General features: G+C 45.6%; 1 protein-coding gene across 2 annotated transcripts in view; it reads right to left on the bottom strand.

The window, feature by feature from the left end:
- Positions 1–228: 228 nt before the first annotated feature.
- Positions 229–18,709, bottom strand: part of LOC121707893 (kinesin heavy chain-like) — a 37,960-nt gene continuing 19,479 nt past the window's right edge. Inside the window, exons 14-29 of one of the 2 annotated variants that reach the window (XM_042090857.1) lie at positions 18,494–18,700; positions 17,776–17,922; positions 16,635–16,823; positions 14,950–15,067; positions 14,496–14,560; positions 14,297–14,406; positions 12,869–12,970; positions 11,850–11,910; positions 9,978–10,049; positions 9,772–9,876; positions 5,680–5,896; positions 5,187–5,352; positions 4,280–4,356; positions 3,885–3,912; positions 3,165–3,295; positions 229–2,034 (exon numbers count right to left, since the gene is read on the bottom strand). In XM_042090857.1, coding sequence (XP_041946791.1) covers positions 3,178–3,295; positions 3,885–3,912; positions 4,280–4,356; positions 5,187–5,352; positions 5,680–5,896; positions 9,772–9,876; positions 9,978–10,049; positions 11,850–11,910; positions 12,869–12,970; positions 14,297–14,406; positions 14,496–14,560; positions 14,950–15,067; positions 16,635–16,823; positions 17,776–17,922; positions 18,494–18,700 — 1,782 coding nt within the window. In that variant the 3' untranslated portion in view covers positions 229–2,034; positions 3,165–3,177. The remainder of the gene's footprint in view (positions 2,035–3,164; positions 3,296–3,884; positions 3,913–4,279; positions 4,357–5,186; positions 5,353–5,679; positions 5,897–9,771; positions 9,877–9,977; positions 10,050–11,849; positions 11,911–12,868; positions 12,971–14,296; positions 14,407–14,495; positions 14,561–14,949; positions 15,068–16,634; positions 16,824–17,775; positions 17,923–18,493; positions 18,701–18,709) is intronic. The other variant, XM_042090858.1, reaches the window with a different exon arrangement.

The following is an 18,709-nucleotide window of genomic DNA, read 5'->3' as shown; positions in this document are numbered from 1 at the left end:
TAGGAGCTGATTCAGCTGCTGCCTACAGAGTCCTGCTTCATGTCAGAGGAAACAGAAAAGTACCAGTAGTAAAGTGAAGGAGGCGTAGGAGATTGGTTTCCAATGGTAGTTAGCTTTACATCAGACATTCCCCTCTCTCTCTCTCTCTCTCTCTCACACACACACACACATGCGCGCGCGCACACACACACACACACACACACACACACACACACACACACACACACACACACACACACACACACACACACACACACACACACACACACTCTCTCTCTCTCTCTCTTCATTTGTCTCCATCATACCTTAGTTCTCTCCTTCACTCTACATTCTACACGTTCATGCTCTTGCTCTGTCCTGGCCTCTCTTCTATAGTTGGATTTTTTAGATATATTTAAGTATTCAGTATAATAAACAATTTGTAATAAATATAATGCTTAAACACTCAAGGTAGCAAGCAAATACACATGTCAATAAATAGATATGCAAATAAATAAATAAATACTTGAATAAATAAATAAATACATACATACATAAATAAATAATCTACAAAATCTCTGAAAAACATGAACATTCATTACATTCCATGAGAATTCATGATAACTGCAATAGGTAAAAAAACAAAACAAAAAAACAGGTACCAAACAAATATTCAACATAATCAATAATATAACAATTGCTTTAGGTGAAATAACTAATAATGGTGGACTGTATAAAAATAGGACTACTCTAGTGCTTTAGCCTCACCCCTATGTATCCTTGCACTATTCTGTAGGAGTACATCTACCATGTACAGCCAGTGGAGACATCACTACAGACACACTGACATAAGACAGTGGGAACGACTCACAAAACACATCCTAACCACGTGGAGGGTGATACACACTGGAAAAAGTCTACATGTAAATATGCATCATTTCTAAAAACCACATACTTGGATGATATCATGGCTGCTTGCTTTTCCCCCCTTGAGGAGCGACTGCCGTCTTAGTAGGGACAGCTTCCATCCTTCAGGTTAATGTGGTTGTGGAAAATTTCTCTGCAATGCCACTGTGCAGTCTCATGACTACAGCTTATTATACACATTATATTCATTGGGGTTGGAAGGGGTTGCCTCTGGGTATATGGGGCAGCAGCCTTCATTAATCTCTCTGCTCCTCCTGTTGCTAAATTCTGTTTCTCTCCCTATCTCTTATCACAGGGAGGAAGGTGTATCACTGTAACATATTTCCAAGGGGGCTGCATATATACACAAAGGGGATTATTTGCTCCAGTGTACAAAACAAATTATATGAATAGGACTTTTTTGTTTTTGTTTATCAATTTTTTGTTGTTACTGTTTAAGGCTCTGCTATGTGTGTGTGTGTGTGTGTGTGGGCAATAGACCGCGGCACATGCACCTAGTTCAAGGAGCAAGGCTTGACAGTGTGTGCTCACATGGTTCTGATTGGATGCCTCTGTGTGGTTTGGAGGGGCCCCTCTGATGAAAATGACTCCCTCTGAACCAGTCTATATGTGCCTGCCCTGGAACTGACTGAAAGTATCCAAATTTACAGAATGAAAAAATAAGGGGGGAGGGATAGCACAGATTTATACAGAGCTGCAGTACACATTATGTCAAGGTGCACTTCCCACACAATAAGTCAAACAGCACACCCTAGTGGCCAGAAGAAACACTGCATGCTCTCCAAGAACCTCCACTGGTCAGTCCTATTTACTCCAGCAAAAAAAATGGGAGTTTCGAGCATTAGAGAGGCTGCCAGTGCTAAGCATTAAGAAGCCACAGTGTCTGCCACAGTTAAGTTTTTCTCTACATGTATTCTATGTACATCATAAAACTACGAAGTATTGAAAGGAAGGAGTATAGGGGTACAGGGGTTTGGCGAGCTGAAGGGGAGAACTTGAGACTAGGAGACAAGAGGATTCTGGGTCCAGAGGGTTAGATCTGAATAGGGTCAGGAGGGCAGGGGAGTTATGAGAAACTGATAGGCAGCATGCTGATATACACAGGAGACTCTGGACGAGGCTGTTCATCTAGGGAGAAAGAGAGAGAGAGAGAGAGAGAGAAGAGAGAAACGGAGAAAGAGAGAGAAGAGAGAAACGGAGAAAGAGAGAGAAGAGAGAAACGGAGAAAGAAACAAAGAAAGGCGGAGTTAATGAAGTGTAACACAACATCTGCAACAGCACCATGCCTTTGCGTGTCTGAGCCTTGTTCTCTGTTAGTACACTTGGGGAGACATCCTGTTTCAACTGAGTGAGTAGTGAGTCTTTTGAGCAGCCTACCACCCATAAAATAAAACATCATTCTGCATCTGCTCTAGCAGATGCAGGTGTTCTCTGATGGTACACGGACCAAAAAGAGACAAACAGCCCTATCTAAAATACACTGTCTGTCTGACGTGCCATCTGAACAGCCGAGATAATGGAAGCAAAGATAAGGGAAGAACTAACTGCATTTCAAATGGTCCTTTACTATCCTCAGCACCAATGTTGAATCTCTTCAGAAGGTGCATCTTCATTTATCACACACTCCTGCAGTAAAAGGTAGTTTGTGTGTGTGTACATGTGTCTGAGTGTGTGTGTGTGTGTGTGTGTGTGTGTGTGTGGAGGGTGTGTGTGTGTAGGACATTTTTAGGAGCACATATCCCCTTTGGAGGCAAGCACCCTGAGTAAGATACACATCACTGTTAATTAAGCAGCTCAAGGATTAAAGGCTGCCAATCCCAGAGAGGGCTTACCCTGAGCCATTTGAGAATTGGTAACCCATCCATACACAAACCCCCTTGTTTACTGTGACTCTGGTATCTACCATCTACATCTGTAGGCAAGTACTCTAATGATGGGTGAGGCATGAACAGTTAGAAGAGATCATTGTGCACATCCCAAGTGTAAGACGAAAAAAACTGTCAAGAAATACTTAAAAAGTGCTAACACATTTATTTTGTGTGTGTGTTTTATTTTGTCATGCTTGGCTGAATAATGTTTTGACCTTTCGGTCTTCTTCAGATTCGACAGAAAGGTCAAGATGGTTATTCAGCCAAGCATGACAAAATAAAACCCAAAAAAGGGAAAGAATGGAGAAGTGTGCGGACTTGTTTGTGACATGAGCAGCAACTGCGGTCCTGTAGCCTGGCTGACCGCCCCACCCCGGCACTAGAGCTCACCTGTTTTGAGTTATTAGCTGGCAGCGGTCTGCTGCTGCATGATGTAGAGGTTGTTGGGGTCGTTGTTGGGGTCGGCGTGCGGGCCGCAGTGGCCTTCGCCTCTGGACACAGAGGACACGTTGAGACACACACTACACAACGGCGGCGCACGCGAGCAGTGGCGGCGGCAGGAGAGGCGTCAGCGACAGCAGCGGTGGCATCAGGGGCCGAGACACAGAGGTGCGAGGCAGGCAGAGGGCCGGCGGGCGGCACCACAGTCAAGCAGCCCACACATGGACACATGGGACAGGGGCAGTGGGGCAGGTGAAAAAAAGCAGTAGCACAAGCCTTGGTCAGCAACCCACGATGCTTCTGGTGCCCATATTCGATGTCTGGGGCTAGTCTCTGTGATGTGTGCACATATCTGGTGTGTGCCTTGCTAGGTGCTTTTACTAACACGCATGCATCAGGAGCAGAGAAGCTCCAACACTGGGTGAGCATTCTGGAGTGACCGGTGTAGCTTGTTGAGCTGTAACTCTCTAACTGTGGCTTAGCGTGCAGTTTAGTTTACTGCAGGTGTTAGAAATGAGAAATGTAACTATGTGCTGTAACTATGTAACTATGTGCTGAGTGCACTGATATTCATTTCAGGTTTTTCTAGTATTGTGCTCACTACTGTATACTTTCAACGCACAGTGAATAGGGGAGTGATACAGTGCAGTAATAAAGGGTATGGCTTACCTGTTGTCGTTGATGTCTGTGGCATTTCCTGTGAAGGCATGAAACAGCATCATGTTAGAGTGTAGGACAACATTGATTGCTCATGTATCGACCTGTCTTCATCTACTATACTATGATATCGTAGTCTGTTACTGGACGTTACGCATTTCATTGGCAAAGAGAAAACAGTATATAAAGCTGTTGAGAGGTGAGCTAGGCAATGCTGAATAAAGTATGACTCAGAACTGAAAATCAAGCTTTGTGTGTGAATGGTGGGTGACTTAGCACCCCTGCATGTGACTGTAGGGTGCTACATTGAGCTCTATGCTAACCTCATAGATCACGTTCTCATTTAACTCAAACACTGGCTTCTAGCTGTGTTTACCGACTGACTATTGATTTGGTGCGGCGCTCACCGTTGGCCACATTGAGCTGATGGGAGTCCGATGTCTCTGTGGAGTTGACTGTGGTGTTGCTCACCTCCACTGGGGCCCTGTTGGGTAGAATTACACAGAGTCATTCAGACAGAGGGACTCAGGGAGAGAGCGGGCCGATGACACTTGCATTGAATGCTGACGCTTCCCAATTCCCTTCTGGTGGATTACAGTAGGCACTGGTGCGTTTCTCGCTGTGGTGGTGGCATTAACATAAAGTCATATTTGGATACACTCCACTTTCCTGATGAGTTTGTGTGCTGCTCTCCCTTTAGTTTACCCCAAATAAGGTTTCTTTCTGCCGTAAGATGAGCTTGGTTTCTCTAAAAAAATCGTTTTTATCATCAGGCCTTCAGTCAGAGTTAAGTATCAAGGGCAGACTGTCATATTTCCCCACTGACACTAATGACTCAAAATTGGCGGAGAGCCCTTGAGTGGCCCTTGCAGAGACTCTCCTAAGAGAAGACACTGCATTGGATTGCAGCAGTACCCTCACGTGGCGCTTTTCCCAACTAGCCACCCCCAGACGGCCCTCATTAGCTACACCTCTCACCAAACTCAATGTGCTGAGTCACCTGTCGGTCTGGCCACTTAATCGCCAGCAGAGTGCTTCTCCATGGCACTGCACCGGAGGGAGAGAGAGAGAGAGAGAGGGAGAGGGAGAGAGATGGAGAGAAAGACTAGAGAGAGAGACAGAGGGAGGGTGGGAGAGAGAAAGAAAGATAGGGAGAGAAAGAAAGAGAAAGAGATAGGGAGAGTGGGAGAGAGAGACAGAGAGAGGGGGGAGAAGAGAGAGAGAGAGAGAGAGACAAAGAAACAGACACAGAGAGATAGAGAAAGAAAGAGTAAGAGAGATGCAGGCCAGCGGGGGTCAGGGGTCAGGACTCACGTGATCTTCTGTGTGGTGCTGGGGTTCGGGGGCTGCTGCTGGGTGCTGGCCTGGGGGCTGTTCTGGAACAGCACGTTGCTGAAGGCGATGGGGTGGTCACTGTTGCGCATCACCAGTGGGTTGGTGGGAGAGGCAACGGAGAAGTGGCCAGGACGAACAGGCTTGGCTACGCATGAAAGGAGAAAAGAACAAGAACATTAACAAATACAGCACCACCAACGTACATAAATAATATGAAACATGCAATATTACTGTAACAGCACTGTACAGAGTGTGGGATTCAGGCAAAACTGAGATGCCATACTGTCACGTTCAGGGTCTGATAACAAAATGGCCTCACTAGTGGTGTCTTCATAGGATCCTTCTAACTTCCTTCTTCTTTAATATCCATGCATTATATCATTATGTGCATTTCATAGACGTGTATCAGACACTGTGTATTACGTGATGTGATCTTATTTGGACGCTGGCGTGGCTGGCGTGGCCGGCTCACCGATCTGTGCGGCGTGGGGACGCCTGAGCGGGTTGCGGGCCCTCATGACGTCCTTGATGCGCTCGACCTCCTGCTGGTAGCGCCGGCGGTCCTTCATGGCGCTCTCCTTGGCCTCCTTTAGTGCGCCCTCCAAGGCCTTAACTCGCTCAGCCGTAGACCGAAGACGTTTCTCCAGTTTAGGAAGCTCACAACGCAGATCTGCATTGTCACGTACCAGCTGTTCAACGGGAAGGAGGAGAGAAGGGTGGGGGTGTAGCAGAAGGGAGAGAGAAAGATTTTTAATTTAACAGATAAAAAAAATAAAAATGTGATAAGATGAGCAATCCATAGCCATTATGGTCATTCATGCATATCATTCTCAAAGATGAACAGTATTGCTAATTGTGTGAATAGTTTGTTTGTTTGTTTGTTTTTATATTGGTTCAAGACTTGGTTATCAGTCTTACTAGGGAATAATTAAAGCAAATATGTAATGAAAATAAAGCATTCAAGAATTTAAATGGATTTCATTTTAAGAGAGAGAGAGAGAGAGAGAGAGAGAGAGAGAGAGAGAGGTTAAAACAAAAGTACGGAAATGAAAAAGAATAGTGCAAGGTTAACACCAAACACCTGTGCTGTGATTTGACAGCATTCGTTTGCATGACTGATGGCTCAGCTGAAGCAGACTGATCTCTCTCTGTTGTGTTTGAGTGAGGAAACAGAGAGACAGAGAGAGACAGAGAGAAAGAGACTAGAGAGAGAGGGGGAGAAAGGGAGAGAAATAGAGAAAAAGAGAGAGAAAGAGAGAGAGAGTGAAAAAGAGAGAGAAAGAGAGAGAGAGAGAGCGACAGATGTCAAACCCCAAATATTTTTCATATTTCCTGCCTCCGACAACTACAAAAACCCCATGTGCCTCAGTAGTCCCTTGTGCCTGCATATATAGGGCAGAATTACCATACTGCTGCCGTGACATTCCCGTCCTCTCCAAATGTTTTCTCAACTCTGAGAGCATTGGCATAGAAGAAGCCCACGTGCAAATTTTAACTGATAATGAAGAGGATGGGAATTGCAGCTGATGAGATCCACTCTAGCCTTGATCTCAGGATTTATTGATTTCCACGTGAGCCTCTCTGTCTCTCTCTCTGTCTGTCTGTCTCTCTCTCTGTCTGTCTGTCTCTCTCTCTGTCTGTCTCTCTCTCTGCTTGCCTGAGTGAGTAAGCACATTAACAGCCTCTAACAGCCCCATGGAGGCTGCTGCTTTTAGGAGGATACTGCTGCAGCACTGCAGAGATTTGCTTCTGCTGCCTCGGTCCCATTGAAAAGACAAATCCTATAAGAATCAGAACTTTTGTAGCCTGTGTGTGTGTGTATAAGCATAAGTATATATACTCTTTTGATCCCGTGAGGGAAATTTGGTCTCTGCATTTATCCCAATCCGTGAATTAGTGAAACACACTCAGCACACAGTGAACACACAGTGAGGTGAAACGCACACTAATCCCGGCGCAGTGAGCTGCCTGCAACAACTCGGGGAGCAATGAGGGGTTAGGTGCCTTGCTCAAGGGCACTTCAGCCATGGCCTACTGGTCGGGGTGCGAACCGGCAATCCTCCGGTTACAAGTCCGAAGCGCTAACCAGTAGGTGTGTGTGTGTGTGTGTGTGTGTGTGTGTGTGTGTGTGTGTGATAAAGATGTTTGTATTTGTAAGTGTCTGTGTCTATGCTTATGTAAATACATGGATATCTACTTGACATGCTTGTCAAGCTACATTATTTATGCATTCTTTTTCTTGAGGTTGATGACAAGGAGGAGAATCAATCTCAATCTACTTAACTGCCTTCATTAAGTAACTATTGAAATGAGATCAGTGGGTGTGACCAACCCATCTTGAGGATCTGAGCTCAACTGTGCCCGTTTGCAGGGTGTCTGTGGTGCCAGGAAGAGAATGCCATACTGCAGTGGTTCAGGGTTGCCAAGGAAATGAATGTAGGAAACTGTGAAGGTGTGTGCATGTGAAAGGAGTGGAATGCATGTGTGTGTGTGTGTGTGTGTGTGTGATATTTGTGTGTGTGTGTGTGTGTGATCCAGGGCTAAAGATCGAACCACCACCGTATCCATCACAGAGCTGCAGTATGCTAATTGCTAGCTGATAATGCTATTGTAGCCCTCTCAGAAGAGGACCTACAGTGCACCTTGACTGCTTTCGCAAAAGCGTTTTGTGTGTGTGTCTGTGTGTGTGTGTGTGTGTGTGTGTGTGTGTGTGTTCTAGCCTGCAGCTTTGTAACTCTGCCCTGGAGAAGGACTGGGGGCGGGGAGAGGAAGCCAGTGATAAAGGGAGAGAACGACTGTCTGAATCTGTGTGTGTGTGTGTGTGTGTGTGTGTGTGTGTGTGTATTTCTGTGTGTGAGCAACTGTCTCTGTGGGAGGGTGTGAAAGTACTGTGTGCAATACGTATATGTCCTGTGTGCCTGTGTCTGTGTGTGTGTGTGTGTGTGTCTGTGTGTGTGTGTGTGTGTGTGTATGTGTATGTGTGTGTGTGTGTGTGTGTGTGTGTGTGTGTGTGTGTGTGTGTGTGTGTGTGGTGATGAATGGACAAGCGCCTATCTGCAATTCATTCATTTCATTTGTCTGAGGCAGGCCAGCCGCTGTGCGTCAGGGCACACCTATCTGCGCTGGCATCTCTCTCTGTTTGCTGCAGCAGCCCCAGTGCCCGCTGAGCCCCACTCGGCTAGAATTACCAGCTCTGTGGCATCGACCGCCGTGATTGATGACAACGTCGCCATTTGGCCCTGCCCACTGGAAGCCAGGGGGACTGAAAAGAAAATGAGGGGAAACTAGCACGCTAATGGTGCTTGTGTAGCTAGCGCTGCACCCCCCACACAAGCATCGCAGAGCGCCTTGATTAAGGGCACAGGTACAGAGGAGTAGTGGGAATGATTAATGGACATAATGCTGGACTACACCCATCTAAGGATGGTGCTACCTCTTCTTAAAAATATAATCACCTAACCACTCCTGTTAGCAGGTTGGTTGGTGTGATGCAGTATGTTGTTGTTGTCATCCTATTGTGCAACAGCGTGGAATAGGAATGCACGCTGAAGTAGAGGTGCTGGTCAGGAGGTTATCACATTAAAGCCAGAGTAGAAACACACTCTGATCTCTTGATATATTTAAAGGCCGACGTTTCAACTAACAGCCTTTATCAAGGTTCCATCAGGGTTATTCTGTGCAGTGATAAAATATCAAATCTATTCTTTTCAGTTGAAATCTCTAAACCCTGATAGGAAACCCCAGTTACGAGTGGGAACAGACTCCACCAAAAATACATATTTAACACCTTGATAATATTTCAGCTTGTTTTTCCAGGGATCTTTCATTCAGTGCCTGGAATATCACTATGCACTGGAAATGCTAAGTGTGTCCTCTGTTTCCCCTCATCTCCTCTGAAATGATTATGGAGACCCGTGGGGTTCTGGGAACAGACATATTGGCTAGCCCATGAGGTGGCGGAAAGATCAATGACCTGCTCCCAACAGCATATATGTATGCGAGCCGTAGCACAACACAGTTCTGTGTTCCTGGGGCCGGCTGCTGCTTGTGTAATATAAAGCCTGCTCATCACAGGGAGCTGGTTCTGTGCGCGCCTGTCATTTAGCGGCTGTTTTGTCTGAGGCTGAGCTGTGCTCTGCCCCCGCCGGTGGAGGAGGCCGGAATGAGACATAAAGGGACCTGGGCATCGGCGACACAGACAGTGGGGACACATAATGAGCCAACTGCACTTCCTCTCTGACAGATGGAGCAGAGAGAGGAGGGAAGGAGAAGAGAGGGGGGGAGGGGAGGAGAGGAGAGGAAAGGAGGAGTGGAAGAGAGAGGAGGAAAGAGGGGGAGAGGAGAGAAGGCAGACCAACAGGCGGAGACCCCAGATTGGCCAGAATAATGATCTCTTTAGTGGCAGACATTAACAGGCAAATGATCACACACATGCCCCACCCCAGAAAACAGACACACACTCTTTGCATTGGAACATTTTTCGGATTATTTTTGGATCACCGAACACATCTCTTAGTTAACATTGCAGTCTCTGCCCACAACACAGATTGTAAAATTCGCTGACCTGTTTGTGAACTTTTGTAAGCTGGTCCAGGTTGTTTTCAAGAAAGGAAATCTTCTGTTTCTGGGTGGAAGACCCCCCACTATCATCAGGCTCCAATTCGGAGCTCTGGAGACACAGGAAGAGGGATTTGTCAGAGAGTGGTCTCAAACTGGGAGAGAAAGTATCAAGTACTCAAGCAAGTTTCCCTCTCTCTCTGGCACACTTACTCGTTTAACCCGCGTCGTGAGGTCTTGAACAAACAGCTTCCTAAGGTTGTGCAGGGTCTGGAGTTCGCGGGCCTTTAGGGGAAGATGAGAGGACTGTGTTAAAACTGGGGACAAATCCAGTAGCAGCAGGATCCTAGAAGCATGATCATAAAGAAGCATAATCCACCATGTTCTACCAAGGGTTCCACCATGTACCGGTACAGGGATTTCAGTGAGAGCTATCAAGGTTTCCCAATATACAAAATGGACAGATTTCATTAATGTACAGCGCCAGTCAAAAGTTTGGGCATACTGACTAATTTCTCTTTTCCTTTCTTTTGACTATTTTTACATTGTAGAACAAAAATGAAGAAAAAGAAAACTCCGGAATGACTATCCAAATGTCCTTAGGTGTAACCATACGTACATGTTGAGCACTTATTGGCTACTTTTCTTTCACTCATGAAATTCTCAATCATCTTATCACTTCATTATCAAAGCAGTTTCTCAATGAGTAGTAGTGGATGTGTGCACATCCCCACCGGTGAGGTGCAGGGCAAATGGAACTAGAACGGCAAAGGAATGAAATGCCCGCACTCTGCTAAAACTCCCATATATTTAATGTGTTGCAACGTTTCGCCCCGACTGGGTCTTCCTCAGGCAAAAGGAAGACCCAGTTGGGTCGAAACGTTGCAACACATTAAATATGGGAGTTTTAGCAGAGTGCGGGTATTTCATTCCTTTGCAGCAAAGCAGTTTCTCCCCATCTTGAACAAATAGCAATGCTTTAGGACATCCATGCAATTGATTTTTCTGTCTGTTTTTTCTGTCTGCTGTTTTTTGTATTTTCATTTGCTAATGTCATGTTGGTCAAAGTGCACTATGGTTCCCTGCTGAATAGTCCTACCCCATAAAACAAACTGGCCTGATTTCATCACTTCTGTCATTACATGCAAATGTGTTGAACTAGCTGTCATAACTAGTTGTCATAGTCTGTCTAGCATATATAAATATATCCGACCTGACAGACAGGAACGTCAGGATGTATACAAAGATGTAAAGTGGTGCACAGCTCTGACCAAGGGGTGTTTTACGGTATATTGGACATTTTTCATTTTACACAGTGCTGTAAAAGCCTTTGTTTTATACTGTCACAATGTCTGTCAAAAGAAAAAAATTAGAAACATATCCACTGTCTTGCAATCAACCCCCTTCACACACAATAATGTGTAACTTTTTAAATGTAGTTTCAAAATAGAAAATAGTGCTGCCTTGCACATTGCTCATTATTCATACTTACAAAGTAAACTGTAAACAATGGCATCAGGCGTTCTGACATTCGATTTGTTCCGACTGTTCTTGGTATCAATATTTGTTTTGAGGCATAAGCATTTTGAGCAAGATACACACTTTTGCAGGTAATCCACTATGTGGTGCAGTTTGCACTATTTGTTTTGAAAAATGCACTAACTGTGCAAATGTTAATGATGATTCGAGAAATACACCACAGCGACTGGGAAAAACTGTAATTGAAAAGCATTCTAAGTGAAGCTTGTGATGATGCAAATATTGGGCAAAGCTGTCATGAAGGTAAACGAATACTGGCTAACACATGTGGCGATGTGAACCTGTGAACCTTTTCATAAAGGAAAATGTAAGGCACTTTCTTGCTTGTCAAAATCGCATGTGTTGTAACTTAACACCACTGTCCAGAGCACTGACATGGAAACCTTAGCCTGAAACTACAGTACGTGTAGGATGTACCAAATATGACAACCCAATGTTTCAATCATCATGGCAAAAAATAAATACAGAGAATATGACTCATTAACCATGTTTTTCTTTATGGTGAGGTGTCTACTGGAAGGTTGGAAATGTGGGATGCACACTTACAACAGTCTCCTCCAGACCCTTGAGATCCTGCCTAGACTGCTCGTGGCGTTCATGGAGAAATCTAACAGAGAGCAAAGCAAAAAAAAAACTGGTTATCTTTACCATCAATATTCCATTACAGTGCTGCGAGGATCTGAGTGATGCAATTTTCAGTGCACACGACAGCAGGAACAAGGTCATGAGTAATGATTTAATCTCAGTGTTCTGAAAAGGCCCAGTTAGGAGAGGAGTTTGGAAAGCCTTTCCCTTTAAATGAAATATGACTATGAAAAAATATTATACATACAATATATATACAACAGTAAGCTATGGATCTCTGAAACATTATGTAACATTAGATTTATGGCAAAAGGAATTTTCAGTATTATCTAACCAAATAATTAATTGAATTAGTCAAACTAATTCAGTATGTAAATAATTATGTACATATGTCATAAACATCATTATTCTTCAAGCATCAATATATTTTTCTCAGTGGTATTTGTAATTCATTTGTCATTTTATTATATATATATATATGTATTTCACTCATGTTTGGAAACAGCAATGTAACACTTTTCTTCTGAATGATTATGGAAACACCAAAATGCTCCCCCTACATTATAGGAGTCAATACAGTCCTTGAGCAAATGTCAATGAGCATTAATGAAATGTTTGGCTCGTGAATCATGCCGTGTCATTGGGGACCAAGCGCTGTGGGGTGGTAACATGGCCATTCCAGCGGGACACAGCGGCTTGTTCACTACAGGGTGTGTGTGTGTGTGTGTGTGTGTGTGTGTGTGTGTGTGTGTGTGTGTGTGTGCGTGTGCGTGTGCATGTGCGTGTACGTATGTGTGTGTGTGTGTCTGTGTGTGTGTGTGTGTGTGTGTTTGTGAGTGTGTGTGTGTGTGTGTGTGTGTGTGTGTGTGTGTGTGTGAGTGTGCGTGTGTGTGTGTGGTGTGTGTGTGTGTGTGTGTATGTGTGTGCGTGTGTGCGTGCGTGTGTGCGTGCGTGCGTGTGTGTGTGTGTTCGTTACTCACGTCAGCTCCTCCAGCTGCACGCTCTTGTGCTGCTCCTGGTTCCTCAGGCGATCAAAGTCAGCCCGCAGCTGCTCCAGCTCCAACTGCAGCTTCTGGTTGCGGCTGATTGACGCACAGGTACACACACACACACACACACACACACAGCACAGGTACACACACACACACACAGCCCCGAAGGCCCAGCCAGCGTGGGGGGTGAGTAGGGGGAAGAAGAGGAGAGGAAGATAGAGGAGATTCATTAACCACTCATCAGCCAAATGAAACAAGCTCTAACAAGATAGGCTGCGTTTGTTGGGTAGTTTGGAGGCAAGCGTCTGTCTGGGAATGCTGTTTTCACCGAATGCCAGCGCTCAAGGGAGACAGTTTATGATGTAAGAGAATTTACAGCGATAAGTCGGAAAGAAGATGATGTTATTAAAAAGGATAGATGAGCTGAAGGCCCAAAAAAGAGGAGAGAGAGGAGAGGAGAGGAGAGGAGAAGAGAGGAGAGAGGAGGGCAGAGGGGCCCCGCATGAGCGCGTGCAGAAGAACCACAGGATTTACTGTAATAAGGGCTGTGCTGCAGTAATGGCCTCTGGAGGACTCAACAATGAGAAGAGGAGAGCAGGAGGACAACTAGAGGGAGACTGATAAAGAGAGAGAGGGATGAGAGAGAGAGTGAGAGAGAGAGGGATGAGAGAGAGGGTGAGGGAGAGATCGATGAGAGGGAGAGAGGGAATGAGAACGAGAGAAAGAGAGAGAAAGAGGGAGAGGGAGAAAGGGAGGAGAGAGAAATGAGAGAGAGAGGGATGAGAGAGTGAGAGGGAGGGAGAAGGGGATGAGATAAAGAGGAATGAGAGAAAGAGAGAGGGATGAGAGAGGAATAAGAGCATTCAGTCAGAGCACTGGATGTATAATGTAAGCGTGTTAAGGGTAAGAGTGCCTGGGGCTTCAAACATATTTTGAGGAAAGCAATTATGTGACTATGAGCAACCGAGGAAGAGATGTGGGAGGAAGACAAAGAGATAAAGAGAGAGAGAGAGAGAGAAAGAGAACAGAGTGAGAGAAAGAGAACAGAGTGAGAGAAAGAGAACAGAGTGAGAGAAAGAGTGGAACAAAAGTACCACTCCACAGGGGGAGAGGAGGTGACAGAGGAGGATGAGCAGCATTTGGCTGTGATGGAGTGAGAGAAAGGAAGGAAAGAGAGAGTGAGAGAGAGAAATAGGGAACGGAAAGAGAGTGTGAGAGAGGGAGAAATAGGGAACGGAAAGAGAGTGTGAGAGAGGGAGAAATAGGGAACGGAAAGAGAGAAATAGAGAACGAAAAGAGAGAGCAGGAGTGCAAGCAAGAGCAAGAAAAAGGAGTGAGTGCGTGAGTGAGTTATGCAGCCAGTGAGTGAGTGAGTGACACAGTGAGTGAGTGATAGAGTGAAAAAGTGTCACGCACTCGGAGAGGTCGTCGATGATCTTCTGCTTCTGGTTGATCTCGTCGCGCAGGCGGCCCAGCTGCTTGTGATGCGACTCGCGACGAGACTCCATCTGCTGCTCCAGCACCCGCTGCCACAGGATATGACAACGTTAACACACGGCGCATCATTAACATACCTACTGCTGTGCTGATACACCTGTACTGTTGTCGTAGTTACCTTGACATCGCCAGACTCTTCCATATCCATCAGGCTGTCTTTCTTGGACACGCCCCCTACAGTCTCTGTAACACAAACACAGCACAAACATAAGACACTCCAGAAACACTTTGATAACGAGTGTTATTTCCCAATACTATTTGTTAGTGTATACACTCAAATACTAAAAATGTATACTACCGTAATTCCCCAACTATTAGCTGAGGTTTATACATTGATTTTGCAAAATTTCTTCAGATATGAGGTTAATACACGGGGCAGTTAATATGGTATTAATATGGTTTTGTTTTTTAACTTGCATAAAACACTGTCCTGCTTATACACAATGTTACTAATACACAGGAAATTACTGTATCAAAATGTGAATATTCGAAATATTCAAACACAGACAGAATGTTGACAGTGTTTCTCAGGGTCATGGTAACAGACGTGTCTCCTATTGCATGTGCCGTACCTTGGGCCTGCAGGCGGGAGAACTCCTCGCTCAGGGAGTCATAGTTGTCCTCCAACTGCCGCTTCTTCAGCTCCACGTTCTGCATGTACTCCGTCAGAGAGCGGATCTTCGCCTCGTGCTGGAGAGAAACAAAAAAAAAAAAAACACTTCTTCAACTCTTCCTAGGCTGTCATTTTGATAAACACTGCATCTTACTGCCATAAACACATGCAGAGTATGACTCATATGCATATCAATGATCACACTGTCATTTTATGAATCACTTTTTACAGGGCTTTCAAGTTTTGAGCTCAGTTTGGAGTGAAACTTTTCTCTGTAGGAGCACTTGTATTTGGTATTGGGGCTTAATATGTAAATAGTCATTAGACTATTTTCATTGGCAAAAAATATTTCTGCCATTCCTGCCACGTCTGCCAGGACCTATCTAGCTGACAACTTAACGATCTCTTACTTGGGAAATCCCAAACTCTCTTATCCTAATTATCAGTCCCTTGGTGTTATTTGATACTAGGGCTTTTTTTAGGTCATGTTCATGAAAAAGTGAGTTCATGAGTATAATTGTCGATATGACATTAATTTAAAATCAGTTTAAGTGTAGGTTATTATCCCATTCTTCAGAGTCCAATCTTACTTTGTTTCAGTCAGTCTCTGGCAGGCTGTGATCTCTACAGGCTGCATAACTTAAGGTGTCAATACACCGGGCAGAAAGTAAGGTGTGCATTAGTAGCTTAAATGAATTTATTTGTTTGATTATTCTTCGACCAATACAACATTTGTGCGGTCGTTTTGGTGCAGCGAGATCTGTCAATTGCGTGTCTCACGATCAGTGTGTGAGACTTGAGTGTGTGAGACTTGAGTGTCCTGCATTTGTACTTTGCTCCACAGAACATGGCAGCATTGCAGGCCGTGTGAGCTATGAGCCTGCTCTAGGTATGGGAAGCTGTAGCAGGTGTTGCAGCCTTGGGCTCTGCTGCTGCTGCCATATGGGTTCTGCCAGTGCTGCTGGACCTGAGGCGTCTCTCCAGGGTCTGATTTATCGGTCGGGTCAACAGGACTGACTCTAAAGCCAAAGAGTTGTAGCTCTTTGTAGATAGCCATTAGCTTTTTGAGTGGAAATTTCTTGAGGGTTTGAGAGAGCTAAGGGCCTCCTTACACCAAACAACTTCAACAAGATTTGGGAAAGATTCTTGAAAGATTGTAGTTTTTTGTGTGAAGCTTGAATGGGGGGCATTAGTTAACAGACTTCAATCTTTCAAGAACCTTTCCCAAATTTTGTCAAAGTTATTTGCTGTAAGGAGGCCATAAGCTGCAACTACAGCACTGTCTTGGCAACCTTACTATTGCTTGGAAAGTTACAGCACTTGGTATGAATACTGGATGCCATGATAACTGAACTGATGTAAAATAACTCTAGCTTTGATATGAGAGCCATATTAAGGGGCCAAATGCCTTGGAATAGTGTGCTGCTGACTGACCAGGACACAACCCACAAGGCCACAGGCCACAGGCCAATGACAATTTGTAAGCTGCTAAAAGTAAAAATATCCGACAGATGTATAAATGCAATGTAAATGTAAATGTAAATGCGATGTCATGTAAATGTAATTGTAGACCAGGCTGTCTCTGTCCCATTTCCCCCCCCCCCCCCCCCCCCCACACACACACACACACACACACACACACACCTGCGAGATGAGGAGCTGGCAGGAGGAGAGCTCGCGGCCGGTCTCCTCCATCTTGCGGTGGCACTCGAGCTGCAGGTTCTCCAGCTGGCGGCAGCGCTTCACCATGGACTTCACCTCCGACTTGATCTTGTTGATGTAGAGGCGCGCCACGGTGAACTCCTCCTCCAAGGCCCCGCTCAGCTCCAGAGGCTGCAGAGGAGAGAGGGAGGAGGTGAGAGAGGTGGATGAGGAGGGGGAGCAGGAGGAGGTGGATGAGGAGGAGGAGCAGGAGGAGGTGGATGAGGATAGGGAAGAGGAAGTGGATGGATGAGGACGAGGAGGTGAAGAAAGAGAAGTAATAGTAGTAGGAGTAATAGAGAGGTGGAGGAGGAAGAGGAAGTCAGGGAGGGGGAAGAGTAGAAGGTGTAAAAGGAGGTGGATGGACAGGGAGGAGATGAGGAAGAACAAAATAAAGAGAGACATACAGAGGGATGAGATGAAGAGGTGATGAAGAGGACAAAAAGAAAGGAGGATAAAAACCGAAGATATGCAGAAAATATAAAACCATTGAGTCATGAAAATGAGTCATGAAGTGTTTGCATGAGCGCGATTAGAATGTCAGAGGTAAGATGGAGGCTCCATAGAATGAGCTCCAATGAGAGGCGTTGAGCAGGTGGAGAGAACGAAGAAATGATGTTGATTAGGAGGATGGAGAAAAATATGTGATTGACACATGATTGACGACATCACAGAGGAGAAAATACAAAAAACAAAGTATGATGGACGAGTGGAAAGGACGGTGTAGAGGAGAGAAATGAGGATGGTGAGAATGGCACACGCGTTATCTGCCAAACACACTCATGAATCCTCATTAGTTTGGCGCGGAGCAGATGAATTAGCTGAAATGAGGCATGCAGACTCCTACAAACACATCAATTATTGCCCTTAATGTGCTGATCGAGATAATGCCACGCTCCCTGCGGCATGCTTCAATCTAACCGCTGAGTCACGCCTTTCAATCACAGGTTTTCTCTCTGTTGCCATAGCCACCACAGAACTCAAATGTGCACACACACACACACACGCACACACACACACGCAAACACACACACACACACACACACACACACACGCACACACGCACACATGCACGGGCCCTCACCAGCTTGATGTCTCCGTTTCCCACAATGACGCTGAACTCGCTCAGGTCTCGCATGAGACCGTTAAGCACCTCGGCGATGCGCTTCCTCTGCTGTCCGCTCACCTCCTGCATACGGGACAACTCGGCCTCGATGGACATCAGGTGGGCCTGGGGAAACACACACACACACACACACACATGCATCCACACATGAACACACACATACACACGCACACAACACATGCACACACACACAGACATGTGAACACGCACACACATACACAAACAAATAAACACACACATTCTAAATCAACATCACCACACTGTCAAATATTATCCTGGCATACTAACACTCATGAGTGGATCACCAGTCAGGCAGCGCATTTGTGAGGTGAAACAGTTTCATGTAAACAACCAAACAGACGAGGTCAGAACAAAACCAAACAGACCGCTGCGGAGACGGAACAAGCTGCAGGGCCACTTCTCAGAAAACCAAAAACAAGCACGCACATCCAAACACACAGGTGCTGGAATCAAAAGGAATGCACAAATAATTGAGATTTGTATGCTCTACAAAAATATGAAACACAATGTTTCAGGTATTTCGAACACCTGAAGCAGGACACTCGGCCTAAACGTGGTGTTTATTATTATGTTGTAGAGCATACAACTGCGTGTGGATTCTTTGTGCATGTCTAAGGCGGCCTCTCCTCCTCTTCCTCCTCCTCCTCCTCCTCACCATCTTCTGGGAGAGCTCCTCGGCCAGCAGCTTGTTCTGGAGGCTCTTCTCCTCCACCTCCTGGCTCTTCTGGTCGTAGTTGACGGCCAGCTCCTCCAGGGCCTGCAGCACCTCCTTCACCTCGGCCTTGGCCCCGTCACTCTCCATCTGGAGCCGGCCCAGCTCGCTCTGGACCTTCTCGCTGTCGCCGCGCGTGGAGGCCAGCAGCTAACACAC

This window comes from Alosa sapidissima, chromosome 4 (assembly GCF_018492685.1).
Source record: "Alosa sapidissima isolate fAloSap1 chromosome 4, fAloSap1.pri, whole genome shotgun sequence".
In the NCBI taxonomy this organism is placed as follows: domain Eukaryota; kingdom Metazoa; phylum Chordata; class Actinopteri; order Clupeiformes; family Clupeidae; genus Alosa; species Alosa sapidissima.
This window is presented reverse-complemented; position numbering and strand designations above follow the sequence as displayed.